The sequence below is a fragment of the Rhinopithecus bieti genome, unplaced genomic scaffold (genome assembly GCF_001698545.2).
Source record: "Rhinopithecus bieti isolate Rb0 unplaced genomic scaffold, ASM169854v2 scaffold_11744, whole genome shotgun sequence".
Lineage (NCBI taxonomy): Eukaryota > Metazoa > Chordata > Mammalia > Primates > Cercopithecidae > Rhinopithecus > Rhinopithecus bieti.
The window spans coordinates 1,304,444-1,325,365 of NW_016807094.1; the positions used below are offsets into that span (position 1 = coordinate 1,304,444).

At 39.6% G+C, this 20,922-nt stretch overlaps 2 protein-coding genes across 3 annotated transcripts; both read left to right on the top strand.

Moving 5' to 3' along the window:
- The first annotated feature begins 3,408 nt into the window (after positions 1–3,408).
- KRT27 (keratin 27) lies at positions 3,409–9,144 on the top strand. 2 transcript variants are annotated; one of them, XM_017880246.1, is made up of 8 exons: positions 3,409–3,885; positions 4,675–4,757; positions 5,148–5,304; positions 5,743–5,904; positions 5,985–6,110; positions 8,215–8,432; positions 8,651–8,700; positions 8,814–9,144. In XM_017880246.1, the coding sequence occupies exons 1-8, from the start codon at positions 3,442–3,444 to the stop codon at positions 8,951–8,953; spliced, it is 1,380 nt and encodes a 459-aa protein (XP_017735735.1). In that variant the 5' UTR covers positions 3,409–3,441; the 3' UTR covers positions 8,954–9,144. The 2 variants fall into 2 exon arrangements, with proteins under 2 accessions (XP_017735735.1, XP_017735734.1); XM_017880245.1 differs by having other exon boundaries at positions 3,412–3,885; positions 8,215–8,444.
- Positions 9,145–13,803: 4,659 nt separating this feature from the next.
- KRT26 (keratin 26) lies at positions 13,804–19,719 on the top strand. The gene is made up of 8 exons (XM_017880244.1): positions 13,804–14,284; positions 14,720–14,802; positions 15,531–15,687; positions 15,818–15,979; positions 16,060–16,185; positions 16,843–17,057; positions 18,291–18,358; positions 19,276–19,719. The coding sequence occupies exons 1-8, from the start codon at positions 13,844–13,846 to the stop codon at positions 19,425–19,427; spliced, it is 1,404 nt and encodes a 467-aa protein (XP_017735733.1). The 5' UTR covers positions 13,804–13,843; the 3' UTR covers positions 19,428–19,719.
- The last annotated feature ends 1,203 nt before the right edge of the window (positions 19,720–20,922 follow it).

Consider the following 20,922-nt stretch of genomic DNA (forward strand, 5'->3'; position numbering starts at 1 on the left):
AGACCTATTTGACATTGTTCTTCTTTGACCAAGTCTCTCATTTTCTAATCTTTTCTTTTATCTGTGAACAAAAGTTCTCTGAGCAGGAAATTCAAGGACAGAGACTTCATTCCAGCAAACAGCTAGTAAGCTGGTGAGACACAGCCTTTGGTGTAAAATGAAAGTGTGTTCCAGAGAACAAAGGGAGGGAATTTGTATTTAGAGAAAGTTCCCACCCAGGTTCCCACTTAGGTCTGCTTATGCAAAATGCAGGATTGAAATTTACTTAGTTCTGATTGGTCGATGTTTGCTTACTTAGCTCTTATTAGTCAGGGCATGCAGACTTCTGATTGATCCATGTAGGTTACAGTCTATTGTTTGGTTCAGGAGGCATAAACAGGAGGTTGCTTGGTTTTAATTTGAATTTAGGCCCAGTTGGCTGCTCAGGACTCATCTTAAGAGACTGGCTCTTTACACCGGGCACGGTGGCTCACACCTGTAATCCCAGCACTTTGGGAGGCCGAGGCGGGTGGATCACTTGAGGTCAGGCATTCAAGACCAGCCTAGCCAACATGGTGAAACCCCATCTCTACTAAAAATACAAAAATTAGCCAGGCGTGGTGGCACGTGCCTGTAATCCCAGCTACTTGGGAGGCTAAGGCAGGGGAATTGCTTGAACTTGGGAGGCAGAGTTTGCAGTGAGCCGAGATCGTACCACTGCACTTGAGCCTGGGTGACAGAGCAAGACTTAATCTCAAAACAAAAAAAAAAAAAGAGAGAGAGACAGAAAGAGAGAGAGAGATTGGGTCTTTCAAGGCCCACATATTTATCTTTTATCTTTTGTTCTAATTTTGGGGAGTTTTTTAAAATTTATTTTCCAATTCGTCTATTGAAGTTTTATTTTGGGAGCTAGTTTTTAATTCTAAGAGGTCTTTTATGTGCTTCCTGTTCAATTATAATGATGTTCTATCCATGTTTGAAATATACAGTATTTTTGTTACTTCTGAAAGTAATAATTATAGGTAGTTTCTTTTTTAAAGTTTTCTTCAATGTTCTTCATTATCTGTTTCCCCTGAGTACTGTTTTCTGTTTGTTTGAGTCTCTGTCTTTCTTGGTGAAGTGTTCTTCAACGCATGGTGATATCTTAAAATATGTTCATTTTGAGTAAGACCTTAAACACTTGGAACTTTTCCGTGAAGTGTCTGTATTTCCTTCCAGAGTGGTTGTGTGGTGAGCTCCCTTTTTGTGGAGAAGACTCAAACATTTTTATCTGGAGGTATTTTCTCTAAGATTCTTCAGCTTCCTCAGAGAGACCCAACAATTCGGGCTGACTACATAATTTCAAGGCCCCGTGCAAAATGAAAATGTGAGGTCTCCTCTTGAAAAGTCAGGAAAAACGTTCAGTTAGAAATATTAAAACAGGCCCGGCATGGTGGCTCAAGCCTATAATCCCAACACTTTGAGAGAGCAAGGTGGGCAGTCTGAGGTCAGGAGTTCGAGACCAGCCTGGCCAACATGACGAAAACCCATCTCTACTAAAAATACAAAACTAGCCCACTCCAGCCTGGGTGACAGAGCGAGACTCCATCTCAAAAAAAAAAAAAAAAGAAATACTAAAATATAAATCTTTTCTTTTAAAATGTCTTATTATTTATAACACGTAATGAGGTAATGAGGACACATTTATAACAGCATAAACTACAAACAGCAAAGAAATATGTTTTGGTGTCCTAGTTTTATGTAAAACAATAAACCATAATACTTTACTAATGTATTAAATTGATTGACAAATCTTTCTGGCTTTTTTTCTGCAAGCTTATTTATTAAGTCATGAAAATTTAAATTTTTGCCAACTTGATTTTCAATCTAGGTAATTGAAAGTGATGTCAATCATTCTTGGCAAATGCAAGATCTCAAATGATTTGTTATAATTTTTAGTCTGAAGAAGAAAACCAGGTGGAAAGAACAACATGAACAAAGGGAAAGAGATGGGAAAGAGGGAAGTAGTAAAACAGAACGGACAAGTCAGTGAGGGAAAATCTACATTAAGACAGTGAGGTGGCTCCTGTCTATAATCCCAGCACTTTGGGAGGCCAAGGTGGGAGGATCTGTCGAGCCCAGGCATTCAAGACCAGCCTGGACAACATAGCAAACCCCATCTCTACAAAAAATATACACAGATCAGCCAGGTATGGTGGCACGTGCCTGTAGTTTGTAGTCCCAGATATTTGGTAGGCTGAGGTGGGAGGATTACCTGACCCTGGGATGTTGAGGCTGCAGTGAGCTGTGATCATGTCACTGCACTCTGGCCTGGGTGACAAAGCAAGACCCTGTCTAGAAAAAAAAAAAAAAGGAAAGAGAGTCCTAAATACCAAGCACAAAACTATAAGAAATGACAAAGGTAGGGCGCAGGAGCTATAAGTGGAAGAGAAAAGGGGAACAACATGAGATGTAGAAAAATTCTCAGAAAGCAGCTGTCTGAAACTCGATCAGACTCATCAGACTGAGGTTGTCAGTACTGAATGTAACCAAGAGAGTATAGGAGAATAAACAAAATAAATGATGATTAGAGATGTGCAGTGATGTTTGAGAGGTTAATTTCAGTAAAATGGTGGGACCACAATTCAGAAATAAGTAAGAGGTGAAAAGTACAAGAAGCAATGCAGAAAAGTGCTATGGAAACGGACAGCCAACAGAACGAATGCAGAAATATGAGCGATCTAGAGATAGAAAGGAAATACAGAGGCCACAGTCTGGACTCTTCACTTTACAGATGTGGAAACTGAGGCCCAAGGAGGTGACCAATTCCTTTACCTAACCTGGTTAGCAATGGAACTTAGACAGAAAACCAGTACAGATGAAATGGTAATTCAGGAAGGATAAGGATCAAAGGAACACTTTTGGTCTCCAAAGAAGATTCCCTTTAATGCCCCTGTTTTCCCTTAGGACCTCCCCTCCTTCTTCTGGTACTATGAACACACGGTCTTGAAATTATTTTCAGCATATCTGATAGAAAACTATGACTATGATACTTCATTGCTGAAGAGAACACAATGCTGATTTGGGTAAGGGAAAGAGAAATCTGTCTATCGTACTTTTTTATTCTTATAGATATTATACATTCCTGAAGCCTGGAAGACAGGAAGGGTTACTCATACTACATTTGAAATGCATCACTATAATAATCCTGATAATACTCCACCCTGTCCAACTCCAGAGATAACAAATAACTCCACGATAACTATCCACCTACAGAAATGGACACAGTACGGTAAAGCCATTCATTAAAAAAACACCCCATTATGGATAATTCACAATGAGCTGGCAAACATCATTTGGCCATGAGCAAAGCTCATCAAGAAACACCCTAATAATGTGTATATAAAGGCAAACCAAGCTGTATGAGTAGGACGTTCACCATCAGAGCAACACCCCAGAAACAAACGCTCCAGCCTGGACACCATGTCTGTGCGCTTTTCTTCTACCTCGAGGAGACTTGGCTCTTGCGGGGGCGCTGGCTCTGTGAGGCTCTCTAGTGGGGGAGCAGGCTTTGGGGCCGGAAACACATGCAGTGTGCCAGGCATTGGAAGTGGCTTCTCTTGTGCTTTTGGGGGCAGCTCATCTGCAGGAGGCTATGGCGGAGGTCTGGGCGGGGGAAGTGCTTCCTGTGCTGCCTTCACAGGGAATGAGCATGGCCTCCTCTCTGGCAATGAGAAGGTGACCATGCAGAACCTCAACGACCGCTTGGCCTCCTACCTGGAGAATGTTCGAGCCTTAGAGGAGGCCAACGCCGACTTGGAGCAGAAGATCAAGGGGTGGTATGAGAAGTTTGGACCGGGTTCTTGCCGTGGTCTTGATCATGATTACAGCAGATACTTCCCAATCATTGATGAACTTAAGAACCAGGTAAGAAATGCCATGGCATGAGTGTTAGCACTCCTGAGAGTGTTTAGCCACTCACAGATGCACAAATGTATAAGCTATCACAATAACGGGGCTTTGCCCTCAGCTTCTAAATTTTAGGACTTCATTTTCAATATTAAAAATAATTTCTAATAAATTCTAATATTTGAACATGGCACATCCATCATGTGGTATTAGGTATGTGTGTATGCTTTTGGTAATATTAAAATATCAAAAGCTGCCCAGTGTCTCCAGCTATATATTTATAGGCTTTCCCACAGAAAGAGATTTTCTTAATGCTTGGGGTGGGGAATAAAAGAGACCACACCTGGCCAGGCACAGTGGTTCATGCCTGTAATCCTAGCACTTTGGGAGGCCAAGGCAGGTGGATCACTTGAGGTTAGGAGTTCGAGACCAGCCTGGCCAACATGGTGAAACCCTGTTTCTACTAAAACTACAAAAATTAGCCGAGTGTGGTGGCACGTGCCTGTAATCCCAGCTATCTGGGAGGCTGAGGCAGGAGAATCACTTGAATCTAGGAGGTGGAGGTTGCAGTGAGCCGAGATCATGCCACTGCACTCCAGCCTGGGCAATAGAGCAAGACTCGGTCTCAAGAAAAAAAGAGAGAGAGTGAGAGAGACCATACTTAAATTACCCATCTTCAAAAGAATCATCTGATTATTAGAGACATGCCAAAAATATCACTGTCATTTCATAGGTAATTTTATTTCAAGGAACTTTGAAATGCGTCTTAAATATTTCCTCAATCTTAACTAACTTTTCTTTTGTCAGATAATTTCTGCAACTACCAGTAATGCCCATGTTGTCCTGCAAAATGATAATGCAAGACTAACAGCTGATGACTTCAGGCTAAAGTAAGTAGAGCTGAAGATAAATAGGAAAAAAAAGTTGTCTAAGCATTTTTTCTCCTTTATTCTTCTAAGTTATTTGAGGTTGGCTCAGTCTTTGTTCTTGTTTATTCATGTATTTGTTTTAAACAAAATGCATATTAGAATGAGTAACTAGCCGAGCAACATATTTTACCTGGGAAATTTGGGGACTAACAAAAATGAATGTCAAAGTCATATGAGAAAGAATTTTGCCTCTTCCCATTCTCTTGCTTCAATGAAATGTATTTGTGGCATGATAGGTGACCTAACTGAAGTTTTAAGTATTATCTTAGTAGTTTTAGCTCAAAGCTTAGTCTGAGTTGTGATGTGCCATGTCTAATGACTAATCATGAAACTTTCAAATACTTTTCTAAGGTTTGAAAATGAGCTGGCACTTCACCAGAGCGTTGAGGCAGATATCAACGGTTTGCGCAGAGTCCTGGATGAGCTGACCTTGTGCAGAACGGACCTGGAGATCCAGCTGGAAACTCTCAGTGAGGAGCTCGCTTACCTCAAGAAGAATCATGAGGAGGTAGAAGCTCCACCAGGCTGGCTCTCACAATCTCCTCCCTCCCGAATTTTCAAATTAATTTCAGATGATAAATATAATATATGAAATTAACGTTCAAGAAGGAACCTGTCAGTTTCTCCATAAGGCTTAGATTGTTTAAGATGCTTCTGTGCATCCTTCTCAAAAGAAACAAACCTCCCAAAAAGTTTCTAACCCTATAGATCTTGTCCATCTGGCTCCTTTAAAAATATTCAGGCCGGACACGGTGGCTCACGCCTATAATCCCAACACTGTAGGAGACCCAGACTGGAGGATGGCTTGAGGCCAGGAGATTGAGGCTGCAGTGAGCCATAATCGCACCACTGCATTCCAGCCTAGGCATCAGAGCGAGACCCTAACTCAAAAAATAAAATAAATAAAATATTCAGATCCTAATTCCGTTAAACAAATATCTTTCAGGAAATGAAAGCTCTGCAGTGCGCAGCTGGAGGCAACGTGAACGTGGAGATGAACGCGGCCCCTGGGGTAGACCTCACGGTTCTGCTGAACAACATGCGAGCTGAGTACGAAGCCCTTGCCGAGCAGAACCGCAGGGACGCGGAGGCCTGGTTCAACGAGAAGGTAAAAGCACGCTTGGGTGCGCTCCGCGGGCGCCGGGCGAAGCAGCCAGCAGCACCCTAACGCGGCCCCTGCCGTTCCAGAGCGCCTCGCTGCAGCAGCAGATCTCTGACGACGCTGGCGCCACCACCTCAGCCCGGAATGAGCTTACTGAAATGAAACGCACCCTTCAAACCCTTGAGATTGAACTTCAGTCCCTCTTAGCAACGGTAAGCGAAAAGTTACAAAACAGATTTGCTTTAGAAATTGAGAAAAAAATAATCGAAGATAATTTTCTTCCAACATAATTACATATTTTAGTTTTTAGCCATTAATTACAGTGCTTGACATAAGACACATTTGCATTTTGCACATGACAATCCTCTTTGCCTACAAAGTATAGCTGGATGCTAATAATTATGAAATATTAGAAATTGGCAAATACGATCAAGATACTGGAAAAAGAAAATAGTTTTGACTTTGAATCTTCTATCCTAAGTCAAAATATCAAAAAACTCTCATATGTGGAAGCTAAAAAGGTTAATCTCATAGAAGTAGAGAGTGGGATAATGCTTACTACAGCCTGGGAAGGGGATAGGGGAATGCGAAGAGGTTGGTTAAAGGACACAAAATTACAGCAAAATAGGAAGAATCAGTTCAAGTGTTCTATAGTGCTGAGGATGACTACAGTTAAGAATAACTTATTCTATAATTTCAAATAGTTCAAAGAGAGGATTTTGAATGTTCCCAACACACAAATAAAGATAAATGTTTGGGACCTTGGATATGCTAATTGCCCCGATTCTATCACTACACAATGTGTGTTTTGAAATATAATTATGGAACCCCGTAAATATGTACAATTCTTATGTGTCCATTTAAAAGAAAAGAAGAAAAAATCCTACTGCTTAAAGAGAGTAAAAATACATTTGCGCCACTCCTAACTTCATCTAGCATTCCTTTTGACTACTCAATTTTTTTTTTGTTTTTGTTTTTTTTTGTTTGTTTGTTTTTTGAGACGGAGTCTCGCTCTGCCGCCCAGGCTGGAGTGCAGTGGCCGGGTCTCAGCTCACTGCAAGCTCCGCCTCCTGGGTTTACACCATTCTCCTGCCTCAGCCTCCCAAGCAGCTGGGACTACAGGCGCCCGCCACGTCGCCCGGCTAGTTTTTTGTATTTTTTAGTAGAGACGGGGTTTCACCATGTTAGCCAGGATGGTCTCGATCTTCTGACCTCGTGATCCACCCGTCTCGGCCTCCCAAAGTGCTGGGATTACAGGCTTGAGCCACCGCGCCCGGCCTTGACTACTCAATTAAGAGCACTTACAAGTTCCTTTTAAGCGGCATAAACAGAGGCAAACTAGAGGCATGAACACTGACTATAAAACTAAACATGTGTAATGATAATCATAACTGCTTTCATTAAGTGTTTGCCCAGCACTTCCGCCCACATGTGAGTCCACAACAACCCCCGGGCACAGGGCAGGGCAGACGTTATAACTCATGTCATTATTTCCAAAAGAGGACTCTGAGATTCGACGAAGTTAAGCAATTCCCACAGTCCCACAGTTGGGTAACGAAGGCATCCAGAAGTTCTCTCCTAATTTTCTAACTCCCAAGTCGACACTTTTCCCACTATGGCTAGTAAACCACCAGAGTTTATCCACAGATGAAGCTATGAGTGTACATAAAATCAAGGCTTTATATAAAAAATACTTGCAGGTGAAAGGATAAGACACGCTCATCTTCATTCCATGTAAAATTGCAGTGAGTGTTCCCTCTGAGTATCTCTATAAACCCATTCAGATTCACAAGCCAATGAACTGAACTACTGTATTTAAAGCATAAGAAGGTAATTCTTTTCTGTGGTTTATTCTACTCATGGAACATTTATGCAGTTCACTGCAGGATGACTTTTTAATAGAAAGCTACAGTCCTCATGAGCCAACACTGTCACATGGCTAGAAATGAGTAGCAAAGTGTAGGCGGACTTCCAGTTGTATGGAAAGTGGCAAATTGTGCCAAACTCTACAAGCACAGGCTACATTGGTGCAGGGGAGGGATCTTTTTGTCTGTGCCCTGTGAAGAGAAAATTTCATCTTTTTTAGCACACCTGGGCATCTGAGGGACATTCAGCACCACCTGTGTCATTCTCAAATCAAAAAGTAGTATGACGTTTAATAAAGGCAATAATTAATATTGAACAAATAGAATCTTTTGGGTAAATGTAATTATTTGTGTGATGTAAGGATAATTATCTTAATTATCTCTTAAATGCTTTGACTTATTCTAAAACACTGTGACCTTTTCTATTAAACCATGTCTTACTAAACTACAGAAACACTCCCTGGAGTGCTCCTTGACAGAGACCGAGAGCAACTATTGTGCACAGCTGGCACAGATCCAGGCTCAGATCGGGGCCCTGGAGGAGCAGCTACACCAGGTCAGAACCGAGACTGAGGGCCAGAAGCTCGAGTATGAGCAGCTCCTCGATGTCAAGGTCCACCTGGAAAAAGAAATTGAGACCTACTGCCTCCTGATAGATGGAGAAGATGGGTCAGTATTGCTGTCATTGAGAAAACAATTCATTTTTAAGGTTACTAAAGATTATTTGAAATCAATTACAAAATATCTAATGATCTAGATCACATGGAGATAACACTCTTTTAGTGTTATTTCAGAATGCAGTGAATTCCCACCTTAAATCATTATTTTTCAGTTTCCTCAGTAAAGCAGAATGAAATGATTCATATAAGTGTTCTGTACTTTTACAGCTCCTGTTCTAAATCAAAAGGCTATGGAGGCCCAGGAAATCAGACAAAAGGTAAACAAAAGCTGTGTTAGGTATTCAGTGTTTATTTGTATGTATTTCAAACGATGAGTTATTTCCTATTTATGAATTTGATAAATTCTAACCGTTTATATGTGGCATTTTAGATTCATCTAAAACCACCATTGTCAAAACAGTTGTTGAAGAAATAGATCCTCGTGGCAAAGTTCTCTCATCCAGAGTTCACGCTGTGGAAGAGAAAGCCACCAAAGTCAACAACAAGAATGAACAGAGGGTGCCTTCCTGAACTGCCGCCTCCGAGAAACAATGGCCCCCACATTAAAATACCAAAATGAAACCAGTTTCCTAAATAAGGGTCCCCTTATTTTTCTGCTTTTCTTTCAATGAATGAAGACGAGTTATTTTTAGAATAGTACCATTTCTTTGGCTTTTTCTCTATGGTGGTGTTTCAATAAACGTTCTTCCTGTTGCAAGTCATCTTCCCTGGTTCTGGCCGATCTTTGCATTTAGATATACCTTCCAATGGGTGCTGAATTTTGTCTTTAATTTCTTCTGTCGAATTCAGTGGTCTTCACAAGTTGGAAGTGAGTTTAACATGCAAACTAGTTGGAGTCTTTTTCACTTCTCTGTATACTTTTGTCTCCCTTGTCTCAGTACGAAAAGTACTTACTGAGCACACACTATATGCCAGATAACGAGGATAAAACAGTTAATAAGATCCAGTCCCTGAGGTCAATAGGCTCATAGACATAGAAATAAGAAACTGAAGAATCAGAAACAACCTTAAACATAAAGGAAAGGCTAGAAGTGGTGATATTTGAAGGTAGAAGGGGAAAAAGAGAGCTGTGAGGATAAGGGTAAGAGGAGAATTCCAGCGGGTATCGAATTCATCATCTTGATCACTCCACCATAAGGGTAGGAGTTCACAAGTTCTCTACTTTGTTTTTGCATTCCAAGACTGCAGAGCCATGTGGTTCTCACGTCAAATGTAAGTTTTAGTGCAATAATTTCAGCACCTATCATTAATGAATCTATTTCAAGGCTGGGAGTGGGAGGAGGTTAAACTCAGCAGAAAACCCTCCAGAGGTTTATTTGTGGGTGAGAGATTTGGCTCCCCCTCACCAATCCCATAACAAAAACAGCCTGTTTTTCTCTGGAACCAGTATCCTGTTACTGAACTCTGTAGAATTGGTTCAGTCCAGTTGAAACACAGTCACTTTCGAGCTGTCTTTCCTCCTCTCTTTCCCACATGCATGTAGTAATACCTAGATGAATGTAAGGCAGATACCCTCTCACTTAACTTTTTAATTAACCAGTTCTCGCATCATATACCCTCATATCAAAATTAGGAAAAGGAAGCATCCTACCACATAGGAGTTGAAAGCTTACATTCACACAAAAACCTGTGCACAGATGTTTATAGCAGCTTTATTCATAACAGCAAAACTTGGAAGCAACTAAGATGTCCTTGAGTAGGCAAATGGATAAATAAACTGTGGTACTAGGCAAATGGATAAATAAACTGTGGTACATCTAGACACTAGAATGTTATTCAGTGCTAAAAAGCTATGAGCTATTAAGCCATGAAAAGACACAGAGGAAACTTAAATGTATATTACTAAGTGAAAGAAGCCACTCTGAAAAGGCTGCATACTGTATGACCCCAACTATATGACATTCTGTACAAGGCGAAACTATGGAGATAGTAAAAAGATCAGTGGCTGCCAGAAATTGAAGGAGAGGGATGCACAGGCAGAACACAGAGGATTCTGAAGGCTGTGAAAATACTCTGGATAATACTGTAAGAATGGACACATGTCATTATACATTTTCCAAACCCGTAGAATGTACAACACTAAGAGTAAACCGTAATACTACAAAGTCTTTAATTTATTATTATTTTTTTTAGTTAGTCTCACTCTGTTGTCCAGGCTGGAGTGCAGTGGCGCCATCTTGGCTCACTGCAAGCTCCACCTTCCGGTTCACGCCATTCTCCTGCCTCAGCCTCACGAGTAGCTGGGATTACAGGCGTCCACCACCACGCCCAGATAATTTTTTTTGTATTTTCAGTAGAGACGGGGTTTCACCATGTTAGCCAGGATGATCTCGATCCCCTGACCCTGTGATCCACCTGCCTCAGCCACCCAAAGTGCTGGGATTACAGGCGTGAGTCACCGAATACTTAGCTCAGATTTCACAGTATTTAAGACGCCTGACCACCAACTCACCGTAACTCAGGGAATAAATTCTTTCTGCTAAAACCAGGCCGATATTCAAGACCTTTAAATATGACTTCCAGGAGAGAGTCAATAATAATTGATAACCAGCACTTACTGGGGGCTAGACTCTGTTCTAAGCATCATTTATTCCTCATGACAACCCTATGAGGTAGGTACTGTTATAGTCCTCGTTTTACAGATAAGGAAACTGAGGCAGAGACCAGTTGAGTAATTTGCCCAAGATCACACAGCTAATAACAGGAAGTGCTGAAATGTGTAAACCACACAGAATGGCTCAGAGTCTGGTGCTCACCACGACATAATACCATGCTACTGAGAACCTTATGACTCCACTTTCCTTCTAGCAAGAGAAGGGATAAAGAAACTACGTGCATGCTCACTCCAGTCGGTCTGACATTAGCAGAGACATCAGTATCTCCTTCTTCCCAAACCAAACCAGGGAAGCCATTTTGTGGAAGGACTTAGTATACCAGAATCTGATTCTCAGGAAAAAAAAAACAAAACAAAACAAAACAAAACTAGGAATCTAGTGACAAAACAAACCTCATTCAAGTTCAAGAAAAAGGGTTATCTAACAGAAATATAGAATGTGAATTTTAAACAACAGCGTACTTGAAACTAAACAATAAATCTATTGGGGGAAATTAGCATATGATCATCAGGACAAGATAATGTAACGAAAAACTTTATCCTGAAATAAGGAGACAGCAACACTGCATAAAACTTAATTCGATTCATTTTGAATACCTAAAATACGTATGCACATCATGTAATGTTCTACTACCTAGTAGATTTTTAAGAAATGATCAGTTATATACATCCAAATACCACTTTCTTGCCATGAATAAAATAATCAATCTTGGGGGAAAATAGACTGAAGTGGTCCAGAGAATTTGTTAAATCTAACCTCCACTTCCAGAAAGAACTAGAGCATACCTACATTTTAAAAATAAGTATTAGTTTAGAGGAAAATCTATGATTAAAATAATTTAAGAGACCTACGCACATGAGTAAATAGGCAACAACGTTTCAAGAAGGAATTAAGCATCATACATTCCAGTCCTGCTTTGATACGGAAATGTTTTGTGGCCACTTAGCTTCAGAGACAACTCATCTCCAAAATGGTCCTAATAATATGTGCTTAACTTATTTCACAAAAGATAATTTGTATTTGTAAAGTATCTAGAGATAAATAGATTATGTTAATAATACTTTGAAATCTCATAACAACTCACCTAAGAAACTCAAGCTCTATAAACCATTAAACTGACAATATTCTCTGTTTTCTTGTTTTATTCCTGGGAAAATGAGCAAAAGATTAAAATTTGACCAGGTCACAACAAAATCAGTAAAAAGTCTCTAAATAGGAACTGTATCTAGGTTATCATGCACTGTTTTAAACCTAAGCTGATGGCCCAGTTATAGCTTTGTATTTATTATTTATTTTTAAATATTTTTGATTTAGAAAATCCATGCAGTCCACTCAATGTTACATACATTTTAGTGACAATAATGTTGGACGTTTTCCAAAGTATTCAGTATCCAGAACACTGAAAAATATCATTCAGAAAAAAATTACTGTTTCAAAACTAAATCCATAATTAGTTAACCAATCAATTTATGTCATTATAGGTGATAGAGACTTCACCCTGTCTGACATGTCCACTTTATTATAATAATTTAAACAATTAACATTTTAAAATGTTTGTGCCTTTCAAACTGTCTTATAGTCATTCATGATTGGAACTGCTCAACATTCATTTGAGACTGTCTGATACTATTATTTTCATTTGCCCAGTAGGGAAATGATCCAAGCCTGGATAACTTTCCAGGGCATCAAGGCAAGAGAATAAAGAGTACTTCCCTGTGACAACTTATCTTCTCTCTAGGGTACCGTAAGTACTGGTTTTCTAGGTAATGATGAAAATGCCTCCCTTCTTATATATTTTACTCCTTGCTAATCGCTCACTTCTCAAAATAATTCCTAATGTCTTAAATACATACATTTACACTAAAAGACAGTGAACACTATTTAGGGGTAGGGAAGTGAACAATTTGGAGACTGTTAGTTGAATTGATGTCCTGCTCCTGGACCGAACCAAGAAATCTCAATCAAAATAATTCTCCACCACGATGACATATTCATGAATTATATTGAAATTAATAATAAGCAGGACTGCAGGATTTCTGTTACTTCAGTTTTCAATTCAAGAAATGGTAGATTTCTTTTAAAATCTCCCACTACCAAAAGATCAATAGATGCTGAGATTGTCTGGTGTCAAGAAGAAGGAAAACACACCCAGATGCCCAGTGCAGTGGCTTACACCTGTAATGCTGGCTACAGGAGGCTGAGCTGGGTGCCGAGGCTGAGGATCACTGGAGGCCAGGAGTTCAAGACCAGCCTGGGAAACATAGCAAGACCACATCTCTTAAAAAAAGGAAAAAAGAAAAATAAAAGAAACAAAAAAAGGAAGAAAGGAGGCACTCAATGAAGTGGGAATACTAGAAATACTCTATGAGCATTAACAGGACAAAAGTAGGAGACATTTCTCATTGGAATTATTAATTCTTTGTTATATGTGACGGGGAGACTCTAGATTCTATTAATATTCCAGTGGTCAAAAAGATGCATATTTAGTCATATTTAATTTTGGCCTTTGAGGCTGTGATTTAGTTTTACTTCACCTGGCATCATTTTTATATATAAAAAATATCCTTGGGGCACCTTTCCACCTACAGACTGGACGCTGTTAAAAATCACCCAATTGTGAAAAACAACAATTAGGATGCAAGTAAATTTTATTACAGACTGGCATAGTCAAGACTGAAATGACCCAGTGAATCCTATAAAAGGCCAAGGGAGCTAACGAGTGTGGAAGGTGAACTCTGGCTTTGCTCCTCTCTTTGGCAAGGGGTTGCCCGACTGTGCTGCCACCATGTCTTTTCGACTTTCTGGTGGGTCCAGGCGGATCTGCTCGCGAACTGGGTCTGGTAGGCTGTCCGGTGGAGGAACAGGCTTTGTGGCTGGGAATGTGTGTGTTGGGTCGGGAGCAGGAAGCAGCTTTTCTTGTACTCTTGGGGGCGTCTCTTCTGGAGGAAGCTTCTGCAATAGCGGTGGAGGGTTGGGAAGTGGTGCCTGTAGTGGTTTTCTTGGCAATGAGCACAGCCTCCTCTCTGGGAATGAAAAGGTGACCATGCAGAATCTCAATGACCGCCTGGCGTCCTACCTGGACCATGTGCGTGCTCTGGAGGAGGCCAACGCAGACCTGGAGCAGAAGATCAAGGGCTGGTACGAGAAATGTGAGCCTGGCTCTTCCCGGGGACACGATCATGACTATAGCAGATACTTCTCAGTCATTGAAGATCTTAAAAGGCAGGTAAGAAATAGGGATTTGCATACTTTTACTACAGACTTTGTGTCTGGATAATTTAAAGAAGAGAAAATATAAAATGTGTTTAACAAATTTATGTGATGTAGGATTTGTTCACTCGGTATTTCCAGTGCTAAGTACAGTACCTGGCAATAAAATCTTGTAGAATTAAATAATGAAAAAGAAATCATTTCAAAACAGATATATTCACTTTGTTTTCTTATATTTAGCTCATACCATTTGATCAAAAGTAATAAAAGTACCTATGTGGCGCTTAAGCTCTGGATGCTTATTATCTGAAGAAAATCCAGGTTTCTTTAACATAGAAAAAAGATACTAAAACAGATGTTTGACAGATTAAGAAGATATAAAATCACACTGAAATCTGGAGCCTCCTTTGACTTTTGGTAATCAACATTTTTCATAATCTTCCCTATTTAGATTATTTCTGCAACCACCTGCAACGCCAGCATTGTTCTACAAAACGACAATGCCAGACTGACCGCTGATGACTTCAGGCTGAAGTAGGTGAAAACGAACTAATTAATTATATTAATAAAAGTTAAAATATTACAGTTGGATTAAGGAATATGTATTTTGCTTTGAAAACCAAAATGTTTTTCTAAAGCCAGACTAGATCAATAAAGAAATTGAATTAAATACACCCTTATAAAAAGCGCTATCATGGTTGGATACAGTAGCTCATGCCTGTAACCCCAGCACCTTGGGAGGCCAAGACAGGTGGATCACTTGAGGTCAGGAGTTCAAGACCAGCCTGGCCAACATGGGAAGACCCCGTCTCTACTAAAAGTACACACATAGAAAAATAGTCAGGCATGGTGGCGCACTCGGGAGGCTGAGACATGAGAATCACTTGAACCCGGAAGGCGGAGGTTGAGTGAGCTGAGATGGGGCCACTGCAATTCAGCCTGGGTGACAGAGTGAGACTATCTCAAAAGCAAACAACAACAAAAAAGAGCTATTACGTATTTTTTAAAATCTAAAATCTAGCAATATTGTATTTAATTGTTAAGCATATTGGATGACAAAAATCAACTCTGAAGAAATAACATCCCCAAAATACAATTCATGAATTGTTAGGTATCTCAAACCATTTTAGCAGTTTGCCATTGCAAGAAGCCTCAGAAGTATGTAGAGAACATCGTATCTTTCAGCATATGAGATGTCTTAGAAAGTTGTGCTTTGCAGCTGCCTATGATGACAACTCCCAGGTGCCTTACTAACCTTTCAGGTATGAAAATGAGCTGGCTCTGCACCACAGTGTTGAGGCCGACACCAGTGGTCTTCGCAGAGTGTTGGATGAGCTGACCCTTTGTACAACTGACCTGGAGATACACTGTGAGACCCTCAGTGAGGAACTGACCCACCTCAAAAAAAATCATGAGGAGGTAAGGAAGCCTGCAGAGTGGCTTCATATAGTGTCTAATTTCCTTTTTTAAGTCCACTGTTCATTTCATAGCAGGGCATGAACATCAATCAAAGTCCTCCACTGAGGATGAATACCAATCCCATTTTTAGGAGATGGAAGTCTTGCAGTGTACAGCTGGGGGAAATGTGAACGTGGAGATGAATGCAACCCCAGGAGTGGACCTAACTCTCCTGTTAAACAACATGAGGGCTGAGTATGAGGACTTGGCTGAGCAGAACTGCAAAGATGCTGAAGCCTGGTTCAACGAGAGGGTAGGTCTATGGCAAATTACAAAGGCTTGCTCAGGAGGCAATCAGGCCGGTCATTAACCCTTTCGACAACTACACTTCAGAGTGCAACGCTGCAACAACAGATTTCCAATGATGAGGGAGCAGCCACAGCAGCCAGAAATGAGCTGACCGAATTGAAATGCAATCTGCAAACCCTGGAAATAGAACTTCAGTCCCTCATGGCTGTGGTATGTAGGAATCGCCACTGAATTGAATATATGTGTGAATATGTATAAGTGAATACAGATATAAAAATGTATGTAACACCAAGTACGTATAACCATTTACATATGACTAAAAGTATAAAATATATTACATATCAAGAATTCTGTCCCTAAATTCACCAATTCCAAAACTTGAAAAATGCCTTTTTACAATAGAGGAATTTTTAAAAATCTTGCAAGTGTTGACTTTCAATTGAAAATATTCAGACCTTATACAAATAATTATTTCTACCTTGAGAATATTTAAAATATGACCATGCTGCTCAAGCATGGTGGCTCACGCCTGTAATCCCAGCACTTTGGGAGGCCAAGGCAGGTGGCTCACTTGAGGTCAGGAGTTCAAGACTAGCCTGGCCAACATGGTGAAACCCCATCTCTACTAAAAATATAAATATTAGCTGGGTGTGGTGGTAGGCACCTGTAATCCCACATACTCAGGAGGCTGAGGCAGGAGAATCACTTGAACCTAGGAAGGGAGGTTGCAGTGAGCCAGGATCGTGCCACTGCACTCAGCCTGGGTGACAGAGCAAGACACCATCTCAAAAAAGTGAATAAAATAATGTAAAATGTCCATGCCATTTCTCTTTTACACAATGAAGCTTTGCTTTTTTTGTCTTTCAGAAACATTCCTATGAATGCTCCTTGGCTGAGACTGAAGGAAATTATTGCAATCAACTCCAACAAATTCAGGATCAGATCGGGGTGAGAGAGGAACAACTGCAACAGATTCGAACAGAAACAGAAGGCCAGAAGCTGGAGTATGAACAGCTTCTTGATGTAAAATCTTTTAGAAAAGAAATTGAAATTTATTGCAACTTACTAGATGGAGAAGAAAGGTAACTATTAACTTGCAGAAAAAAAAAAAAGCCTCCCATCAACTAGGTTTTCTCACAGTATATGTATGCCAATATTGTATCCTAGAATTTCCTACTCTAGAGATCACATATATTTATCCTCAGGAATGCATATTATTGCAGTCAAGTGAAATTAAAACATGCAGAAATTTGAAAATCAAATTTCTAAGTATGTAAAAATATTTGTATGTATAATAATATAAAGGTCATTTAAGTATAGAATATTTAACAATTCCAGTACTCCAATTCAAGAGGAAGCTTGCTTTCTGCGATTTAGTGTGTGAGCACATTTCTTATAAATAACTCACTCTCTTTTCTTATCACTTCACTAGTGACCCCACATGTACCTTGTATTAAAGGTGAGCAATGAAGATATAGGAAGAATTAATTGGAGAAGCACCACAGTTTCTTAGTCAATAGCAACAGCCTTGGAATTGTAGCCCTAGCTGTGAATCAAATACTGGGTGAATTACGAGCACATTGTTTAACCTTTTCAAATGCAGTTTCCTCGTTGGTGAAACTGTGGTAACGCCAAAACCATACTTGTAACAAGTCTTAACTATGATGTCTCACTACGTAGCATACACAGAAAAGGTATTTGTGACAGTGGCCTACACAGAAAAGGTATCTGGTAATCACTGCCTATTACTAAATGCTTGCCCATGGCCGCATAGTGAGGAGGTAAAGTCTTGCACACTACAAGGCCCATCAGCCTTCTGCAGCCTATTCTCACAGGAACCCAACAGTGATTGCTGCCTCCTCAGAACAAAGCACTCATTATACCACTCACTTTTCACTTAATTTACAGCACTTTTCAAGTTATAGGTAATTTTTAGCATGTGTATAATTTTTTCCAACCGTAAAAACTGTGTCTTGGTTCTATATTTTCTGCAGCACCTAGCCCAGCAACACTTTCTTCATGGTAGGCTCTCCAAACATATTCATTGGCCAGTTGATTGAAAAGTCAGAGTGAGAAATATTGCTAGATGAAAGAGGTAATATCTGGTCATGAGAAAATTTCTATCCATAAACATCCATTTCATCTCTTCTTTCACTATGTTGAAGTCATGAAAAGCTTACTAGTATCCCTTAAATATATAAGGAATTTGAATCTTGTTGAAACTAGAATTCCAAAATGCTTATTTCCAATTTAGAGGTATTTATAAGCTCACTAAGGAAAGAAAAAGATGCAATAATTTACTCTTCTCTTCACAGAAAAAGCAAATCCACATGTTACAAATCAAAAGGATGCAGGCCTGTGAATTCTGGAAATCAAGGCAAAGGTATAGATGGTTTTTTTTACCTGGTGTAACTCCTTAAACTCCATCAATTGTGTTAACTAAGTTATTTATTTGTTAACTAAATAAAATTTGTTTTTAAGTTTACTTGTGGTGAATAAAGGCATGAGGGGTCATTATTATAGTTCTTAATATTTGTATTTTATATTCCTATAGAACAACAGATGTGGTCAAATTATGAAATTACCGAGTGAGGAATTAATCCCACAATATATTTCTTACCTGGAATGTATTATCTTTCATAATTTCAATACTTTGATAAAAGAGCTACTTTATCTTAAACCATAAAAATAGGGCAAGCTGGTATTTAAAAGAAGACATTACTTGCAGCCAGCCTTTACTGCCTGATACTTAGATTGTTTTAATCCATGTTTAATTTATGTTTTCAAACACCCATTGCTCTAAAAACAGTGGCAAATATAAGAGAGATAGTCCAGGTTCTTGCTAAACACTGACTTCAAACACAGTATTATATATCAATTTACTGCAGACTTGCAAAAAACATTTTAAAAAAGCAAACATTTTTTAAAAGGTGCGGTGGCTCATGCCTGTAATCCCAGCATTTTGGGAGGCCAAGGCAGGTGGATCACTTGAGGTCAGGAGTTTGAGACCAGCCTGGTCAACATGGTGAAACCCCATCTCTACTAAAATATAAAATTAGCCAGGCGTGGTGGCAGGCGCCTGTAATCCCAGCCACTTGGGAGGCTGAGGCAGAAGAATCGCTTGAACCTGGGAAGGAGAGGCTGCAGTGAGCCGAGATCATGCCACTGCACTCCAGCCTGGGTGACAGAGCGAGACTCCTCAAACAAACAAACAAACAAACAAAAAGCATACCTGTTATGGCTAAATACTTTTCAACCTGTTAAAAAATGACCACTAACGTTTTATTTATTTTATTTTAGACTCAGCAAAAGAAACTATTGTCAAAACAGTGGTTGAGGAACTGGATCAAATTGGCAGTGTGCTTTCACTGAGAGTCCACTCAGTTGAAGAAAAGTCCTCTAAAATAAGCAACATTACAGTAGAACAACGAGTACCTTCTAAAGCACCATAAGGAGGAAAACTTATGAAAGAAAGAAAAAAAAAAAAGAAAGAAAGAAAGAAAGAAAGAAAGAAAGAAAGAAAGAAAGCCCGCCTTTGCAAAAGTCCTACTGATTAAATAACCTAAGGAAATTATTCATTTCTGTTCTTAAAGGTAAAAGGGCTAGAATTTGTTCTCCTTCTCTTCCTTTTCTCATGTTCTGTGCATGTAATCCTTTTCCAGAGAAGAAAATCCTGCTCTGTCCCTAATTTTGTTTTATTTTGGGAGTCTTTTTTGACATTTCATTAAAATTCTTCTGTTGCAAGTTATTTTTTAATATCTGGTTCTTTTTAATTTCTAAAGTTGATCCCAATGTGACAATACTAAGGACCTGCTAATAAAATAATGTGTTCCATTTCATAGTCACAGTTACCTCAATTAATAACAGAATAAGGTGTCAAGAGCACTAGCACTAATAATGTCTGGTCCCAAATCTGTCCCTGGTTAACTATGTAAATAACTCGATCTTTTTGGGTTTGAGCGTCTATGGACATAAAATAAGGAGATAATATCTACTGATCACTAGGACTTGTTTACCCTTACAATACCTCTCCTGGGTGATCAGCAAATGTTTGTTGTAAAATCTGAACCTGGAAAGCTATTTTTCCATTTTCCAGCACATGCATCTCTCTGCCCCTACCATGGTGATGACTAAGCAAATTTAGAGCTCAAGCCTGGGGTGATTCTAAATCTTGCTCATATTCTCCTGCACACAAAATTCTGCCTGACATCCTTACTAAATTATTTTGAAAAGTGCCACTGGGATTGGAAAGCAGCAAAGTTCTAGGCTAAAGAGGTTTTCTTCAGCTGGAGTGGAATGAGGCAGTGACCTCTATAACCACCTAGATTTCCAACTTGCATGGCAGAGCATCATTGAAGGGCTTTAATCAACTGGCATATAGACGATGTGGGATTCAAAATGGCCCATGAAGACTGAACTGCACCATTTCAGGGTGCTGAACCCTGTGAGGTTGCATTCTACAAGTCTCAAATATAAGCTTGGTCACCATTATTTCCTGCTTCCACATAAGGTAGTTGACCTTAGCCTAATGATTCTTTCTGGAGAGGTAGATACAGCTGAAAGTTACCTTTGTCAGGGTCTTCCTGTGATGAATGGTGCCAACCATGATGACAAAGGCCATATTTCAATGGTATGGAGTTAGATTAAGTCTGTTTAGAAGCACTTTCAATTGCAGAACTATAGTGACAATATCTTAAATTTACTGAGTGTGTTTTAACTCACTTTACATGCATTAACCAATTTAATTTTCATAAATGCTTATGAGGTAGGTGTTTTATCATCTTTATGTTATATATGAGGAAAGCAGATTCTCAGAGATTAAGGAATTTCTCCAGGGCTACACAGCTGACGTGTACCGGGGCTTAGATGCAAATCCAGATCTCCTTCTCTGCCATGGTGATTTGAGTTCCATTGAACAGAACAAAAATAAGCATAGGAATTCACTGT

Bases quoted from the DNA above. Each gene is read 5' to 3' on its own strand.
- KRT27 (XM_017880245.1), top strand. From the start codon at position 3,442: ATGTCTGTGCGCTTTTCTTCTACCTCGAGGAGACTTGGCTCTTGCGGG. The intron at 5,905-5,984 runs GTAAAAGCACGC...CTGCCGTTCCAG, and splicing joins AGGCCTGGTTCAACGAGAAG to AGCGCCTCGCTGCAGCAGCA. The intron at 8,445-8,650 runs GTCATTGAGAAA...GTACTTTTACAG, and splicing joins GAAGATGGGTCAGTATTGCT to CTCCTGTTCTAAATCAAAAG.
- KRT26 (XM_017880244.1), top strand. From the start codon at position 13,844: ATGTCTTTTCGACTTTCTGGTGGGTCCAGGCGGATCTGCTCGCGAACT. The intron at 14,285-14,719 runs GTAAGAAATAGG...TTCCCTATTTAG, and splicing joins TTGAAGATCTTAAAAGGCAG to ATTATTTCTGCAACCACCTG. The intron at 18,359-19,275 runs GTATAGATGGTT...ATTTTATTTTAG, and splicing joins TTCTGGAAATCAAGGCAAAG to ACTCAGCAAAAGAAACTATT.